Below are 16138 nucleotides of genomic sequence, written 5' to 3'. Positions count from 1 at the left end.
TTGCATTGTCATAGTGCTTGTATATCGTGGAATGATTTGCTAGGTCTAAAATTTTTTCTATGAGTCTGAGTTGATTCGATAAAGCCGGCTCATGAGTTGAGTTTGGGCTCGAAATCATGGTCCTAATATGAAATCTGGTCGGGCCTAGGTCGAGCGTGCGCAGGCCCGACCCTCCCGTGTGCTTTCGTTACTTGTTCCAGCCTCGAGAAAGAGAGAGAGCGCGCTCTCCGCAGCAAAGAAAGCAAGTCTCCTCCCTCCGGCCAATGGCGTTCAGCTCCGTTTTCGACTACGGAGCTCTCCGAACCGAGTTCGAGAATGCCGGCATCAGAGCTCACTTCATCCCCGTCATATGGAAGTAATCCCCTTTCCCTTCTCTCTCTATGAAATCCTAGCTACTTCGAGTCCCTAATCTAGGGTTTCTTCTTCTAATGGCGTCCCAGGTACGTCCTCCAGAATCCTAGTTGCGAGCTGGACGAGGTACCCTCCCTTCCTTCTTCGGCCTACCCTCTCCTCCGCTCCAAGTTCCGGGCCATGACGTCGGCCATCTCCTCCACCGTGGACTCCACGGATCGGGTCACCACCAAGCTCCTCATCAACCTCCAGGTGCTCCCGATATTTCTCATCCACCAAAATCTCTCTCTAATCTTTCTTTCTTGCTGTTCTTTCCTATGTTTTGCTTTCCCTGTTGGTGAATAATGGTGTTTTACGATGTTTTACTCCTCACCGGATGAATGGTTTGAGTTCCCTTGGATATCTCAAATGGAATCTTCTCTCTACCTCTTTTTTCTGGATTTTTTTTTTTTTTGAAGATTGGTTTATTTGATTAGTGGTATCGAACATGAGTTTACATTTTAATTGAAATCTTGAAATATTTAGGGTTTCAGTTCGCTTCATTTCGTCTTAGTCAGGTTTATTGGTTTCTTGAGTAGTTGGGATGGATTGCTCGTCTTTCTCTGAGCAGTGTAAGAAATGTCGAATGGAGAATGGCATTACACTAGAGATTTTTGAGGTGTTGTAAGAGGTTATGTTGGAGCTGAGCAATTTCTTTGGAGGATTGTTTCTCTGTGGAGACAGATTTTAGCAAACATAGACTCGTGTTAGAGTTAGATTTTTAATTTTCATGCTCTTATGACATGTCAATTTGTTTAGATTTTAATTAAGGTAAGCTACCTCTGGAAGAACCATTGTTGGTGCTCATTGCCTAAAATATGAACCAATTGATGTTTTGAATTCCGAGTCTGTGAGATGACAAAATCTTCTTATTTGTAGGATGAAATTGTCTTTCTGAATTTTTATTTTGTAGGCTTCATGGCAGTAAAGAGTTGTAAACATTAGGCACTTGCACTAAGAAGACCATGGAGATAGGCTTTCTGTATTTTGAACTTTAATTGTGATCCGTTATGTGTTGCTTTAAAAAGTGTATATCATTGACAATATGATATAATGTGGAAATTATGGTGAAATATTTTAGTTGTCTCTCCTGGTTGTGCTAATGCAGATGAGAATGTTCCCTGCTTTCTTCGTATAACAATCTATGTAACAATTTACCTTGTTGTCATTTGTATAATTGACAAACTTTAACTTCAGCAAAAAAAAAGGATTTCTCTTAGTTAGGTGGTATATCATGATTATTGTTACACTTATAACACCATCTGTGGCTAGGCGGTGGTCTGCTTTGGCTTGTTGAGTGTGAGAGAAGGATGCATCTGTAGGAAAGTACAAATTGGGGTATTTGTTTTTGTAGTTTATTGTTCTCCACCACATTTATTGCAAGATATTATTGACTTTATAACTAATGCATAACCATTGGTCATTTCAAGCTACTCAATGGATACCTGAAAATCTTAGTAAACCAAACCAGCCCATTCCAGTGGCTGAAGGTTATTCAGATTTTTTTGGATTTCCATGGTCCAGGATGTGACATAGTCCTGTTGGAGTTCTGATAAATTTTGGACTTCAATCTGATTCTTGAATCCTTCTTATCAATCCTTTAAGGACATCGTAGATCAGTCGTATATGCATCTGGCATGTTTGAGCTTGGTTCCTTAGTTAGAACTTTTCCTTTATTTTCTTTATTCTGCTGTGAAAGCAAAAGGAAGAGAAAAAAAAAATCAAAACTTACAATTTTCCTGTTACCAGAATGGCACTTCTGTCGAAGCTGTAATTATGAGGTATGATACGCGATTGGGGAAATATGATGGGAAACCTCGACCTGGAGGTCCAAGATCAACCTTGTGTGTGTCATCTCAGGTAGGCTTTTGTTAATGAAATGCTTCTTTTGATTTTATTAACACTATTATCAGGTTAACTAGACAAAGTTTTCTGCTTCAACTTATGATTTATGAGATTAGTTATCTTTTCCCTCCAGATCATTAACTTTCTGCTTTTGCTATTTTTTTAAGGTGGGTTGCAAGATGGGTTGTAAATTCTGTGCCACTGGGACTATGGGTTTTAAAAAATAATCTGTCATCTGGAGAGATTGTGGAGGCAATTGGTCCATGCACATCGCTTCTCACACATACGAAATGTTGTTTTCATGGTATGGTATATGTAACATTTGTTGGTCCTTGTTACTTGTTCCTGCTGTGACTCATGTTGAAAGTGTCAATGTAACAGGGATAATTTCTGATTGACTTCCTTTGGAAAAAATTAGTATGCAAAGGGTTTAATGAAACAAGGGGTGCGTTGTTATGGCATACTTTTTCTGAAGTAATTTTCATGTGGATACTGTGTTTTTTCTGTTCATCTTGGTTCTGTCTTGCATTTACACTTAAACATTTTGTTTTTTCAATCATAAATATTATTTATATTAAAGAAGATTCTGTATAACTTTTTATTTTGCTCCTGAATGGTGTAAAATATTGATCTTAAGGGCTTTTTGTGGCTGAGATGCATTAGCTTGTATTTTTTCTTTCTTCTGTAGCTTTAAATTTTCTTTCAACATGCTGTTAGCTGCATAAGCTTCTGTTCTGCTATTCTAAAATCCCTACTCTAGCACATGTGACAAATAAACACAAAGTTGTATTTGCATATTGAAAGTGCTTCCTGGGTTTATATTATATCATGCTTTATAACCTTGGTACAGCTATGATGGATATGCAGGGAATGGGCGAGCCATTAAACAACTATGCTACTGTTGTGGAAGCTATCCAGATCATGACAGGATTTCCATTTCAGCTGTCACCTAAAAGAATTACAGTTTCAACTGTACGTTCTATGAACTGATTCACTTTTGGAATGTTAGACTTATAGTTATGCAAAAGCATTTGTTTATTATATGTATCTGGTGTTTGGATTTGTTTCTTCAAAATCTTCTTTAGGGTTTTAGATGGATTGATCAAATAAAAAAAATCTAGATACTCCCTATCCCTGCACATGATTTCATCAGAACTGATGATTATCATACTGTTGTGAAGTATTTGTTAGAAAAGTTTCCTCCTATTGAAGAGTCAATGAAATATGGGAAAGTTGGATTAGTTTGATAATTAAGGATCAATTGTTTAATACAAATGGTGAAGTCAATTTCCACTGCAATTGTCCTTGATCTGATCATCTTTCGCCAAAAGCTTTAAGAAAAGAACAAAAAATCTTTCACAAGAAAATGTTACTTCATTATTAATAGCAAATTATCTGATCAATCTCTGTACTCATCCATCCTCCTTCTATGTCATTTTGTAGATATCCTCCTCAGCTTCTCATTTGCAAGTTGTATAATCTACTTTATTATTTTTTACAGCCTTAGCTTTGTAATAGCCTTAGACGTTCTTTTTTTTACATTATTAATATTATATGTTCTTTTGCCCATTCTTTCAAATGGCCTTAACACAATCAGAGAATATGTATATTTTTGTACCAGTTGCTAGTAGAATAAGTATCACTGAAAGGAGGCCTAGGTGAGATTTGGAGAATGAGAAGTTTGCAATTGTTTTTCAAATGTTAGTCTTGTTGGTTTTGCCGTAGCCAAAGTTTTGAGCACTGAATGGAACATAAAATGAAAACAAAGCGAGGCACAAATTTTTCTTTGTTTGTGTTTCAAAATTATGCTTGATGACAATTTCTAGGGGATTTATTTCTACTCCGAAGAGGCATATAATTGGAAGCTTCTTTTAGATCGGGTATGGAATGAGTTTTCTCTGAAACATAGAACTATTTACAGTTTTTTCGCATGTCGTTAAAATCTTAAGATTCACAATCTAGATCAAAATGTCCCTAAACAATTCCGGATTCCATCCTTGGATCAGTATCAGTGTATTTAGATTCATATTTGTGAGACATCATCATTAAAGACATGAAAGTGCTAGTATAAGGTTTACTAGACTGGTCAATACATTAGTATACAATGTCTGGAGGCATAAATTGGATGTTATATTGAACTCTATAATTATTAAAGATAACCACCGTTGCTTGTGTTCTTCATGACATTTTCAAGAAACCAGGTTAGACACAGGTGTTTAACTGTTTTTTCCCATTATTACGTGGACATTGGGTTTGCACTATAAATGTGTAAGAAGTGTGCTTTTGATCTCCTATGGATGATTCTTTATTTAGTAGTAGTTAAATGCTGTATAAGTTGATATCTTTATATGCGCAGAACTCTAGCATGAATTTTTATTTTAGATGTTCTCTAGGTTGGGATCATTCATTCCATCAACAAGCTCCATGATGACTTGCCCAAGGTAAACCTGGCTGTATCACTGCATGCGCCAGATCAAGACATCCGTTGTCGAATAATGCCTGCAGCACGGGCTTTTCCCCTAGGAAAGCTTATGGATGCATTACAGACATATCAAAAGAACAGGTGAGAAATAGGAAAGTTGTGGTTATATCCCCTGTCTATGGACTTTTTGTTTTGTACATATCTATAGACATTGTTTAATGGTGAAATCTTATGCATGATCCTTGTGCAGTCAACAGAAAATCTTTATTGAGTACATCATGCTGGATGGGGTTAATGATCAGGAGCAGCACGCACATCAGCTTGGTAATCTACTAGAAATGCTTAAAGTGGTGAGCCTTTTCTTCCCCCCTTTTTATCTCTGTTTTTTTTTTCTTTTTAATTTCAAGCACTGCATTTTTTTCTATATGAAAGCTTGACACAACGATTTGCTGAAATTGATCAAATCTTCTGGTGATAAATGAGTTAGCAAATTCAATTTTATGCTTTTGAGTAGTATATGTTGTTAACACTTGAGGTAGACTTTATTTGGGTGTTGATTATATTTGCATGGTTGCTTGTGCAATGAGCCATCTGTTTTTGAATTTAGGATTTGCACTGGAGGGTGTTATGTTATTGTGCAGTTTACATGCATGCTTGTGCAATTGGCTCATTTTCTTCGGTTTGGTTTGTTGGATTTACTGGTGTGATTATGCCTATTTCCCTGCATGCATGTATTAATAGATCTACTGAATGATGGTTCAGTGCTTATGTTTCTGTGGGATGGCTTTTGGTTGGATGCTTTGAATATATGCTCCGTTTATGTACTGTCAGCTAGATATTTTGCATATTTGCTGTCATATTGATTGAAATGATCGCTATAGATGGGAGCATAGACTTAAAAAAGGATTACCTTCTGGTCTCTGTATTTGTATGTATAGACTTCCTGTTTTGTTCTTCTGTACATACATTCCAGCTGGTCTGATTTTGAAAAGAAATCTTAGCAAACATTTTATTGACTTAGACTACTAGCTGTTTTATGTTGACTTCACTGTCTAGTGGCTATAACATGGTGATGACAATCTTTATGGTGGATCAGATTTTTGTTAGAATTGCAATTCTTCTAGTTTTCGGCACCTATTTGAGCTTAAGTTATGCACATTGTCAGATAATGACGAACCTGTACATTAGAACTATAATGATTCATCTTAATTAGTTGTTGTCTTCATTTGATTTTTGATCTGATGCTGGAGAATTCTTAGTATATCTTCAATTATCACCTCCACATTTGTTAATGCAATTGTTTCTTGATGGAAACAGGTTGTAAACTTAATACCTTTCAATCCAATTGGTACTAAAAGTTGTTTCAGGACCAGCACTGAACAGAATGTGAGGAAGTTCCAGAAAGTCCTAAGAGACATCTATAATATCCGGACAACAGTTCGTCAGGAAATGGGTCAAGATATAAGTGGGGCTTGTGGCCAGCTGGTGGTGAACCTTTCAGAACAGAGGTCGGTTGGTAGCGCAAGTCTTTTAACTGATATTGAGGATTTTCATATCTAGTGTTGCTATTTGCTGTTGTCCAAGTTTATTTCAGCAGGGCTCTTCCTTTTCGTAAGTAGCTGTGACTCACCTTTTTTTTTTTGGGGGTTGGTGTTCTCTATAACCGTGCCTATGCAAATTTGGCATGCTTCATACCAGTTTCGTTTCTTCATTCATAACTGAAAGAATACAAAAGAAACAAAACTTTTTGGAGTCCATGCTGATCTCTTCTGTAAGAATGTAGATGCAAATTTTGTCTGTTTGTTTAGATGAATCCAAAGACTGTAATTGCTATGATGAGACCTTCGTGCAATCATAATACTTCATTGAAGATTTCGATGAGTTAATCTTCTGGCCAAAATTTTTGTTAACAATGGGTGTGGGCACTAATGTTGTGCTAAAAAGGTAAAGAGAGAGAGGACATTTTGCTTAGTTATTTGTACTCTTATCTTGACATGTGTCACTTACTCTTTTGCATTTATCTGACAGGTAGCTCCTACTCTATTTACAAGTTAGAGCACTTCAGTTTTACCATTGGAGCTTCCATGTAGTTTTAGGTATGATCATGGGATTTACATAAGATAAAAGAAAGTTCTCTTCTTCCTATAATTTCCCAAAAAAAAAGCCATCTCCGGGCATGACGCTGCTGCCAGCTCTTTTGCATTTATCTGACTGGTAACTCCTACTCCATATACATGTTAGAGCACTTCAGTTTTACCACTGGAGCTTCCATATAGTTTTAGGTATGATCATGGGATGTTACATAGGATAAAAATGTTCTTTTCTTCCTAGAATTTTCCAAAAGAAGCATTCCAGTGCATGATGGTGCGAATAGATTGTTTCCGTGTTTCGAACCTGTGACACAGGTTACAATGGAGCAATTTTATTGTTGTGCCAACGTCGGCCCTCGCCTCCTTGAATTTCACTATGGATTATATTTCTTTCAATTGAATTTCTTGGAACAAACTTGCATGATGTTAGAATGCATTACTGCTGAAGGGGGAAAAAATCTATCATACCAGGTTAATTGCTGCACCTGCACCATGCTTCGACTGGTGGTGGAACCTTAGTTGATATTAATGATTTCATCATCTTGAAAGAATCTACTACTTCAGGAAATTTAACTAATAAGCCTCCTAATTTGCAATGCTCTCTGCATTTTTCTTAGAGCAGGTTAGGTTGACTCAGAACATGTATTGGTATACAACAAGTTTTAAGTCTTTATATTGTATGACAAGTCAATAGGAGAATTTTGCAGCATTGCGTTCTTATGTGAATAAGTGGGAGTATTTTTGAAGGTGGTGTTGCATAAAGCCATGTGAATTTCTGTTCATCTCTCATCAGAAGGTTTTGTTTTCGTTCTTGTTTGTCTCCTCTTGTATCAATTTTATTTCTAAACAAAATACGGGTTTGCTCGAAAGATTCTCTCATCAGAAGGTAGGTATATATTTTAACAGCGTGTTTTATAATCAGACGAATGTGGTATGGTGCAGTCTGGTGTTTGGCAGAGTATCCATGGTGCAGGTTTTCTAGTGCTTACCCTAAAGGCACATAAGCTTTTTGGTAGCTGTAAGGAATTCGAACAGCTGGTAAAGAACACGGAATGTTTCCTTTTCTATGAAAATATATGCTTTGCAGGTATATTGGCTGCATTTGGCACAATAATTGTTAAATTATCAGGATCTTGATCAATGGGATCCTATGTGGAAAATTCCTGTGTTGATGATTAATTGCCTGGATCAACAGAAAACTGTTTGCTTCTGTTCTGAGTATCCTCGTGGATTGGCCTCAATGACTTTGATCATGCTTTTCATATTTTCGTTATAGTTTGTTGAAGTGACACTCCATGTTATTCGTGTCAAGTGGTTTTAGCAACTAAGATAACTGCAGTTCATTACAATGTTCTTGTATTGGCATCATCATTTTCTAGGAAAAAAAAGTCTACCTTTTTTGTGTGTGTGTGTGTGTTTGTGCATGGTAGTTTATGATCAAGTGCGTTGATTTCCTTATAGAAAGATCATATAATGAGACTTCAATCTTCTAGGGGGGAAAGTGAGAGAAGATTGATGACCAATGTGGAGGTTATCTTCATGCGTTGTGAGCCTCACTTGTTCCACTCTTACATGGGCTTTGTTCATCCATTATGGAGGGTCCGCATACGAAGGGAGAAGGGTGACAGGAAAGGTTTAACCCTATGAAGATGAGACCACATCAACATGCTTGTAAATTTTGCACCACTCTGGAAGCAGTAGCCTACGACGTTATTCTCCTGGTTCTTACAAGAATTCAGGTGGCAATCAGCTGGTCACTGTGTTCTTTTCTACCCTTTTTTTGACTTGATGCCTATTCATTTTGAATGAGGCTACAACATAGCCAGTAGCAAAGGGCCATATGGCTTGGTAATGTTCTTCTCAGTTTTTGCACCCCACCTAACAACTGATCAGTCCATCCTCCCAAGTTGCAGCTAGTTGAGAGGTTATTTAGTAGCTGTGAGTTTCACAAAACTAATGTCTCAGGTTTTTTATTAGCAAGCATATGGTGTTCTCATAAAACTAACCATGGTTTCATGGTAAAGGGATCAAATAATATATCTTCGGGTAGCACTGCTAGAAAATAAAAAGTGGTTACACTCCGCTGCTTGAAAATATGTACATGTTTTTAAGGGAATTGAGATTATGTTTCTAGGATCCTCCTTTCCAACCAATTAAGTTATAACATAATAGAAAACTAATTGATTTTTTTTTTTTTTTGTTGTTTCGTTTTGGATAAAGTGCTACATGCCCGACTTCCATGGAAAGAATTTTTACCCTATGAATTTTCTCATTAAGTATTTGGCTAGAGACATGCTGCCACCCCTCCTAGCTGTAATAGAAATGCCTTGCATGGATCATCTCGTGACGTCCATAATACCAGCGCTAGACCTACTTATACACATTCACAATTATTTCAGAGTGTGCACACCCTTCCCCACGTAATATGTGTACCTAGTGTGAATTAAGTGTGACATCCTACTTTGAGAGGAATGTGTGTATAGCTCAGACATGCGGATGGCTATTCGCTAGTGTAGACGGCAACACCATGTTTTTTTTTTTTTTTAAGAAATAAATAACACCATGTGAAGTCTAGCCTTCTAGGAAAGAAAATAATATATTGCCACTGAGGTGGTAGCTCAGTGGAACTGGGCCTTACTTTCAATCATGTGGTTTCGAGTTCGAAACGCACGGACGTTGATTAAATTAAGAAGACCGGATACTTTCTGCTCGGACATGTGGATTGGGAGGGCTTATTGGTCCGCTGATAGCCTTGGTGGTGCTGAGGTGACGTACTCACATGTGAATGTTGATCCCAGTGGGGAGAGCCCACGGGTCGGGGATGGCACGCGGAAACTTGCAACTCGCATTGAACATTTTCTGATAGAATGGGGGCCCAGTGGGGGCTGTTATGCGGATGGGTTCATCCCTCCATCCCTCCTATTTTTTACCAAAAAAAAAGAAAAAAAAAAGAAAAGAAAGTAATATATTGAAGAAGACAGGCACCTAATCAAAATGTGGTACCACGATCGAAAGTGGAAAGATGTCCTCAGTATGCCCACCCCGGAGAAAGAAGAGAGACAGAGAAGTCTCCGGTTGAGTGAACTGGTCAACTAAAAGCTAAAGCTTTCCTTTTTCAATTGTTTCTAAAAGGAAGCACACATGTTTGCTTTTTATCCGTATGCATTTATGATGAAGGTAAGCCGCACCAAGCTGGAGTAGTTCTATTTCTGCCGGTTGCCTTTAAGATTAAGAATTTTTTTGCCTCTGTTCTCTATACAAAGTACAATGATAACAAACACATTATATGCAATTCTTTAACCATTATGGCCTCTAATTTATGCATCAAGGAGACATAGCTTTTATAGTGCTGGCATACTGAACTGCACGAAAAAAAAAAAATAAATTAAAAATTCATCTTGTTGATCATAATCTATATATTTAATATATATATAATTGAAGAGCAATAAATAATAATGTTAGATTATTGAAAAAAATAATTTTATATTATTTTAACTGTACATTCATTTTTGCACTCACTTGATGTGTAGACTAGAGGCTTTCCAAGCATGTCATTTTTGCTCTTTATGCATTTTCAGTAGTATAAATCATAATCAACAGTATGGATTCTCACATTTAGATCCGATCAATCTAAGAGGAGTAAATAATCTCTTTGCTCGAGTGGAGAGTAGTCCATCTCAAAATATAATCTACTTATGCTTAGAATATGATGCTTGTTTCAGCAAATCTATAGGCTAGACAATAATCAATTTGTCCATCTAAGGGAAGTTAAGTGCTTTGTGTTTCCTAATTCTAATGGTTTTGATGATGTTGTAGGTGATTGCAATATGATGGCACATGATCGATGCAGGGGCTAATAGAGCTGACATGGGCTGAGCCTATTTCTTCTAAAGGACATATAAAAAGCATAGTCCCAAGATTTATAGCCCTTGTGTGCTTATTAAAATGATAGATCCAAAAAAAAAAAAATCATGTTGTTAACTCAATTCTCCACATCATCTTAGCATACTTTACCTATCATGCTGTAGTCAAAGTACCAATCGAAAGACATTCCAATTATCTTTCACTTTCTAGCACCATTTTTTCCCAGACCCATATTCCCTTAAAATAAAAAAACAAAACAATCATATATTGACTAAATACAGTTGCCTTTTTTTTTTTCTAAATGGAAAAACGCACGGCAATCAACACGGCAATAAAGGGACGAGCAGATACATATCTCCTACTACAAAAGTGACCCTCTCAGATAATAATCTGCATCCATATTGGAAGCCACAACTTTTGTGTGAATAGTTTCAAATTTTATAACTCGGAGATGTGATTCCTTTCTTCGCGTTTTTCACGAAAAGTGTTTTCCTGCATTAATCAATCCCAAGTTGGAGCTTCAATCAAGCAGTCAAGCCAAAAGAGGCCAAACTGCCAAACTGCCTCCCCTACCATTGGTTGCTATATGGGGGTTACATCATCTTATTATTTTATAGCTTTTGGAAGAGTTAGTGGGCGGCTCCATCTCAATAATGTCACAGGTTTCGCCTAACACATACAAAGCTGAAAGAAAAGTCTAAGAAGACACGATCTTCACATTTTTGAAGTGCTCATGATTGTAGCCGTTTGAGCACCAACTTCATTCTACTTTTCATCTAATTCTTGGCAACCTACCATATCATCTATATGACAGCAAGTGAGGTGCTCAAGTTGGTTCTGAAGGCAAATTCTAAGTTTATCCCTGGATTCCAATTTCCATGTACAAGTTTATTCCATATAAGGATTATGAGAGGTTGGAAAGGAAGGCAAGCCAAGAAACCAGTTGATTTCAGCTTCATTTGTAAGATGACCATTTCTTTTTCAGTGAATTGAGTGAAAAATTTCTACCCTCTCTTCTTGAATGAGAAGATGGGTTAGCAGGGATAGCCCCTAGTGCTCGAGTAGGATGAGGCAATCTAGTTGGATAAGCGGCTGATCAACTGACTCTTATACATGTTTGCATGCCATTTGGATATTCAGTGAAGGATTGGCATCTCTTCCTTTGTGTTGGCTTGAGATTTGGATAATTCCATCTTGATAAAATGATGTTCCTCCATCATCCTGTCCGTTCGAGGTGCAAATTATTCAAGAGGAGATTTTTTGCTTTTTCTTCCATCTCCTTAGATGGGTTCGAGGATGCTTTTAATCCAATCAAAGCACTTAAATTTAAGTGTTTCAGATAGCAATTAAACTTCAAATTCTATAAATATCAATGTCGCTGAATTCATGCCTAGACTAAAATATATGATAACCATATAATCATCAGAATAGATTTTGATACAAGGAATCTTTTAGGATAAAGTTTCAAATGGTTTGGACATCAGAGATGTTGTTGGATTTTTCCTTTTTTTTCCCCACAAAACCAGAAGGGGAGGATGGAGCCTAACAAGATGATGGATGTTAATTAAGGTGGTTAGTCATGAATTCAAATTCCATTTAAGCCATGTTTTCTTCAAAACTAGCTTGAATGCCTACACATGACACCATCCAAATAATTTTCTGTTTCTTTTATTTAATATGCCATGTTAAAAATTGTAATTACTCTTGCGATTCATGGAAATACCAAGGAGCAATATCAAAGAATCATGGATGAACTTAAATTGAAGGCTAAGCATGAATGTGAGGAGTGTTGAATTAAATCAAATAATTTAAAATTTGAAAACCAAAATTGGTTAACGGCTAAGTGGCAAGCATCCGTGCACAAGCAAGGGAGCAAACATGGAAGAATTTCTAATGAAAGCAAACCATGACAAGTGTCATGTATCCAGCGCAGGAGCAAACATGGAAAGGCCCCTCGAAGAAGGAAGGAAGCATGAACGGCCAAGATGCAATAAGCCGAAGAATCAAAGGAGCACAAGAAGACACGTCATCAATCCGCGGGAGGGGAATCTTCTTCTTTTTGACGTGCCTGAGCCTATATAAAGGGCTCTAGGGATCATTTCAAAGTACAATCAAAATTTTCTCTTCTCCCTATTCCAAGAGTCTAGATAAAAAAAAGGCTCTAAGGATTATTGGGGAGAAAAGAAATAAAGAAAATTTTTCTTCTCCTCATAATTTTTCTAAGTTTCTTTTGAGCTATCTGCAAGCGTGAACGTGCTCTTCTTTCTTCCCTGGAGGCGCACTGACGGGAAAGACGTGGTTCTGTATTGGGTCGTCGTATCTCTAGGAGATCTGTGCCAGCAGACCCGTGCGTGGGGGGCATAAACTTTCCTGGGACAGCGCATCAGCGTGCTTCGATCCACAGGCCATCTTCTCTCTCTTTCTTCATTTTATTATTATATTGTCAAGTTAGTTATTTGCTAGTTTATTCTTCTTATTTATTGTTTTTGAATATTAGAAATATTTAATTATATTTGTGCATCTAGGCTAACAAGGAGGAACTTAATTCATAGGTCTCCAAGAAGCTCAAATATTTACAGTGATATATCATTGGTAGCAGCCATCTTAAAAGTTCACCAATACTTCAGATATAATTTCGGTACGAAACTACTTCTATCAAATCCAATGTTGAGTAAGACTTCTAATGTATCCTGAATCACATTAATCAAAGATCAGACAAGAAAAATTTATAGGTGAAAAATCGAATACACCTGACGGAAATACGATTATCACCAGAACAGTTTAGATGACAAAAACTTGCTGTCATTTGGGTTAGAGTTTGGATGATTCTTTTGGTCTTTTAGTACAAGGTTTGTGCAGGTTAAGGGCGGGTACCATTGAAATTTCAAAAAAGGTGGCAGACGCAATTCTTTCTTTAATCCATTTTAACCATTTGACTAAGATGTTCGAGTAGTTTTACATTGATTTTATCCAAATTTATTCCTCCATTTTTGCTTTAAATTTCTCTCCTATGCGAATGCTTTAAAACAAATTATGCAATGGCTAATATAGCCTACCCCACTTTGTAATAAACTAAAAATAATGTAACAACCCAAGATCTTACCTAAAAAGATTAGCCGGAAGGTATTTCTTGGCCCAGTATAAATATCCTGATCTTTCCAATGCATAGCTGATGGAGTAAATACACACGTGATGGTCCTTATATATTTATTTAATTTTAAGCCTAAACATCCTGGCTAAGGGTCTAAATTAATTCAAATTAAATTATAATTATCACAAATCCGATCATAATTACTACGACCAGCTTGTGGTCAATTAATCTAAAATGGACTCATGTTATGGTATTTCCTAATTCATATAGACCATAGGCCGAGAGCTCTGGCACCATTAGTAAAGATTTAGAATTTCACCCAAAAAATTAGTGGAAGTGCTACTTGAGTTTCTTGGTCCTGAAATAAACATATGCATGGTCCTAAAAAGGAAAACTAAGATTAGCTATAGCATTTTCCATAGAAAGAGCATTGCCAATATATTGTAAGAAAGTATTAAAGTAAACTAAATTATTATTATAATCTTATATATAATGAAATGGCTATTTGGAGCCGTGGTCTATTGGAACTCAAGAATGAATCGAAAAGATCCGATTCTATAATCCACGGCTTTCGGGTATTGTCAATACATGGACGGTGGGCCCTCACTGAATCACAAGTTATAAAAGGCATCCTTTAATTTAAAACCAGACATCTCGATTTTAATAGTAAGAATAGCTTAACTCGCATCAAAAAATACTGCTTCGTAAGACATTTAATAGTAAGACATTTAATGTTCCGATTGATGCTATGCTGATCTAAACTATTGGTTAATAGTATTGTTAACCTGACTGCACCATGTTAAAATTTTTGGTGAATGTTACCTAACATATCCAAATTTAAAACATGATCGTCTATAAAACATTACTCCCTCTTTTTTTTTTCAGAAAGCAAGGGGGGATTGGAAGGAACATATTTATGTGTTCGTTTAAAAAGATTTTATAGTCATAGTGCTAAGTAAGAAGTTGCAACATCATTTCAAGTTTGTCCCATTTTAATTACTTACAAAAGTGCCTCTCATTTAATCTATTTAACATGCTATCCCATGGATAGAGGAAGTAAGATATTGTGGGTAGGTAAAGAAGGGCAAATCGCAAGGTTATCAAAGAATTTATGAACAAGTTTACTATGTTGGATGTCCATTACTTGTTCTACTTATATTAGAATTTTTTTCTGAGTTTATCTTTGTTTCTTATTCCTACACTAGTTAGAATATTTTGTTTTTTAGTGCTAGTCCACTTTAAGTTAGATTAAGTCTCAAGATTAATATAATTGAGTGTTTTTTAGTTGGAGTATGATATTAATATTTTTATCTTTAGTGGGAGAGAGGGGATGGTTATATATATAGGAGAAGAGATAGGGCTAAACACGGATCGGATATGGATCGAAAACAGATCGGATATTGATATATTTATATTTGTATCCATATTTTTCAATTAATATGGATATGGATACGGATATTAAATAGATATCAAAATTAATATCTATATTTATTCTAAATAGATACAGATATGAATCGGATATTAAGTATATCTATATTTATTATAAACGAACACAGATACGAATCAGATATTAAACATATCCATATTTTTTTATTCGAATACGGATATAGATCAAATATTTTTTTGGATATTAATCAAATTTGAGCAAAATTGAAGAATGGAAACAAACAATAAAGATATGATCATAAAAGAATAAATTAATTTAAAAATATAATTTTAACAAGTATTATCAATAATAAAAACTAACATTTTTATAAAGAATATACTATTCAAGGATGCTTGTCATCGAAGTAGAGGAGATCAACGGCACCTCCAAGGTATCTCATGGCTATTGCCAATTGTAATTGCCGGGTCGAAACTAAAAAATGGACAGACCTTCAAAACCTTAGTTGGTTGAAGACGATGAAGAGAAAAAAGGGATGAAACAGATGGATGAGAAGTTGGTACTTTTCAGGCATGTGGGGTGATTTGAAGGATCTTATTCGAATCAGGTATTCCATATTTGGGTTATTATTTTAAGTGACGGTCATCCGATATCTGGATTTTTTTTAGTTAAGGTTTGGTTAATTTCTTATTTGGTTCTCTGATTTAACTTAACTTAATCTTCTTCTTTTCACTTATCCATATTATACGGATATCCGAATCTAGATCTAAACAAAAAAAAAAATCAAGTATATTTGCATCTTTATCCATATCCGAAAGATTTTTGAACTAACTATTCGAAGAATTTCAGAAATTCAAGATGCCGCAACTTCATCATCCCCTGAGTCACAGGCAGTCCCACGACAGGACCTGATTTGTATCCAGATCTGATCGGATTAAAACAATAATAGCTGAATTCGATCTGAATTAGATATGGAAATGGATACGGTCAGATATAATCCGACCCATTTTCATCCCTAGAAGGAGAGTTATGTGAAATAATACGGAGAGAAT

General features: G+C 36.1%; 1 protein-coding gene across 1 annotated transcript; it reads left to right on the top strand.

The window, feature by feature from the left end:
* Positions 1–154: 154 nt before the first annotated feature.
* LOC103705304 (dual-specificity RNA methyltransferase RlmN) lies at positions 155–7016 on the top strand. The gene is given in 10 exon segments (XM_008788966.3): positions 155–355; positions 441–603; positions 2140–2250; positions 2403–2453; positions 2455–2487; positions 2489–2539; positions 3103–3207; positions 4629–4798; positions 4908–5007; positions 5975–7016. Coding segments are annotated over 10 exon segments (1119 nt in total). The 5' UTR covers positions 155–263; the 3' UTR covers positions 6218–7016.
* Positions 7017–16138: the final 9122 nt, after the last annotated feature.

Source organism: Phoenix dactylifera, chromosome 6, assembly GCF_009389715.1.
Source record: "Phoenix dactylifera cultivar Barhee BC4 chromosome 6, palm_55x_up_171113_PBpolish2nd_filt_p, whole genome shotgun sequence".
In the NCBI taxonomy this organism is placed as follows: domain Eukaryota; kingdom Viridiplantae; phylum Streptophyta; class Magnoliopsida; order Arecales; family Arecaceae; genus Phoenix; species Phoenix dactylifera.
Note: the sequence above shows the minus strand (reverse complement) of the source record. Positions and strands in the feature narration are given on the sequence as shown.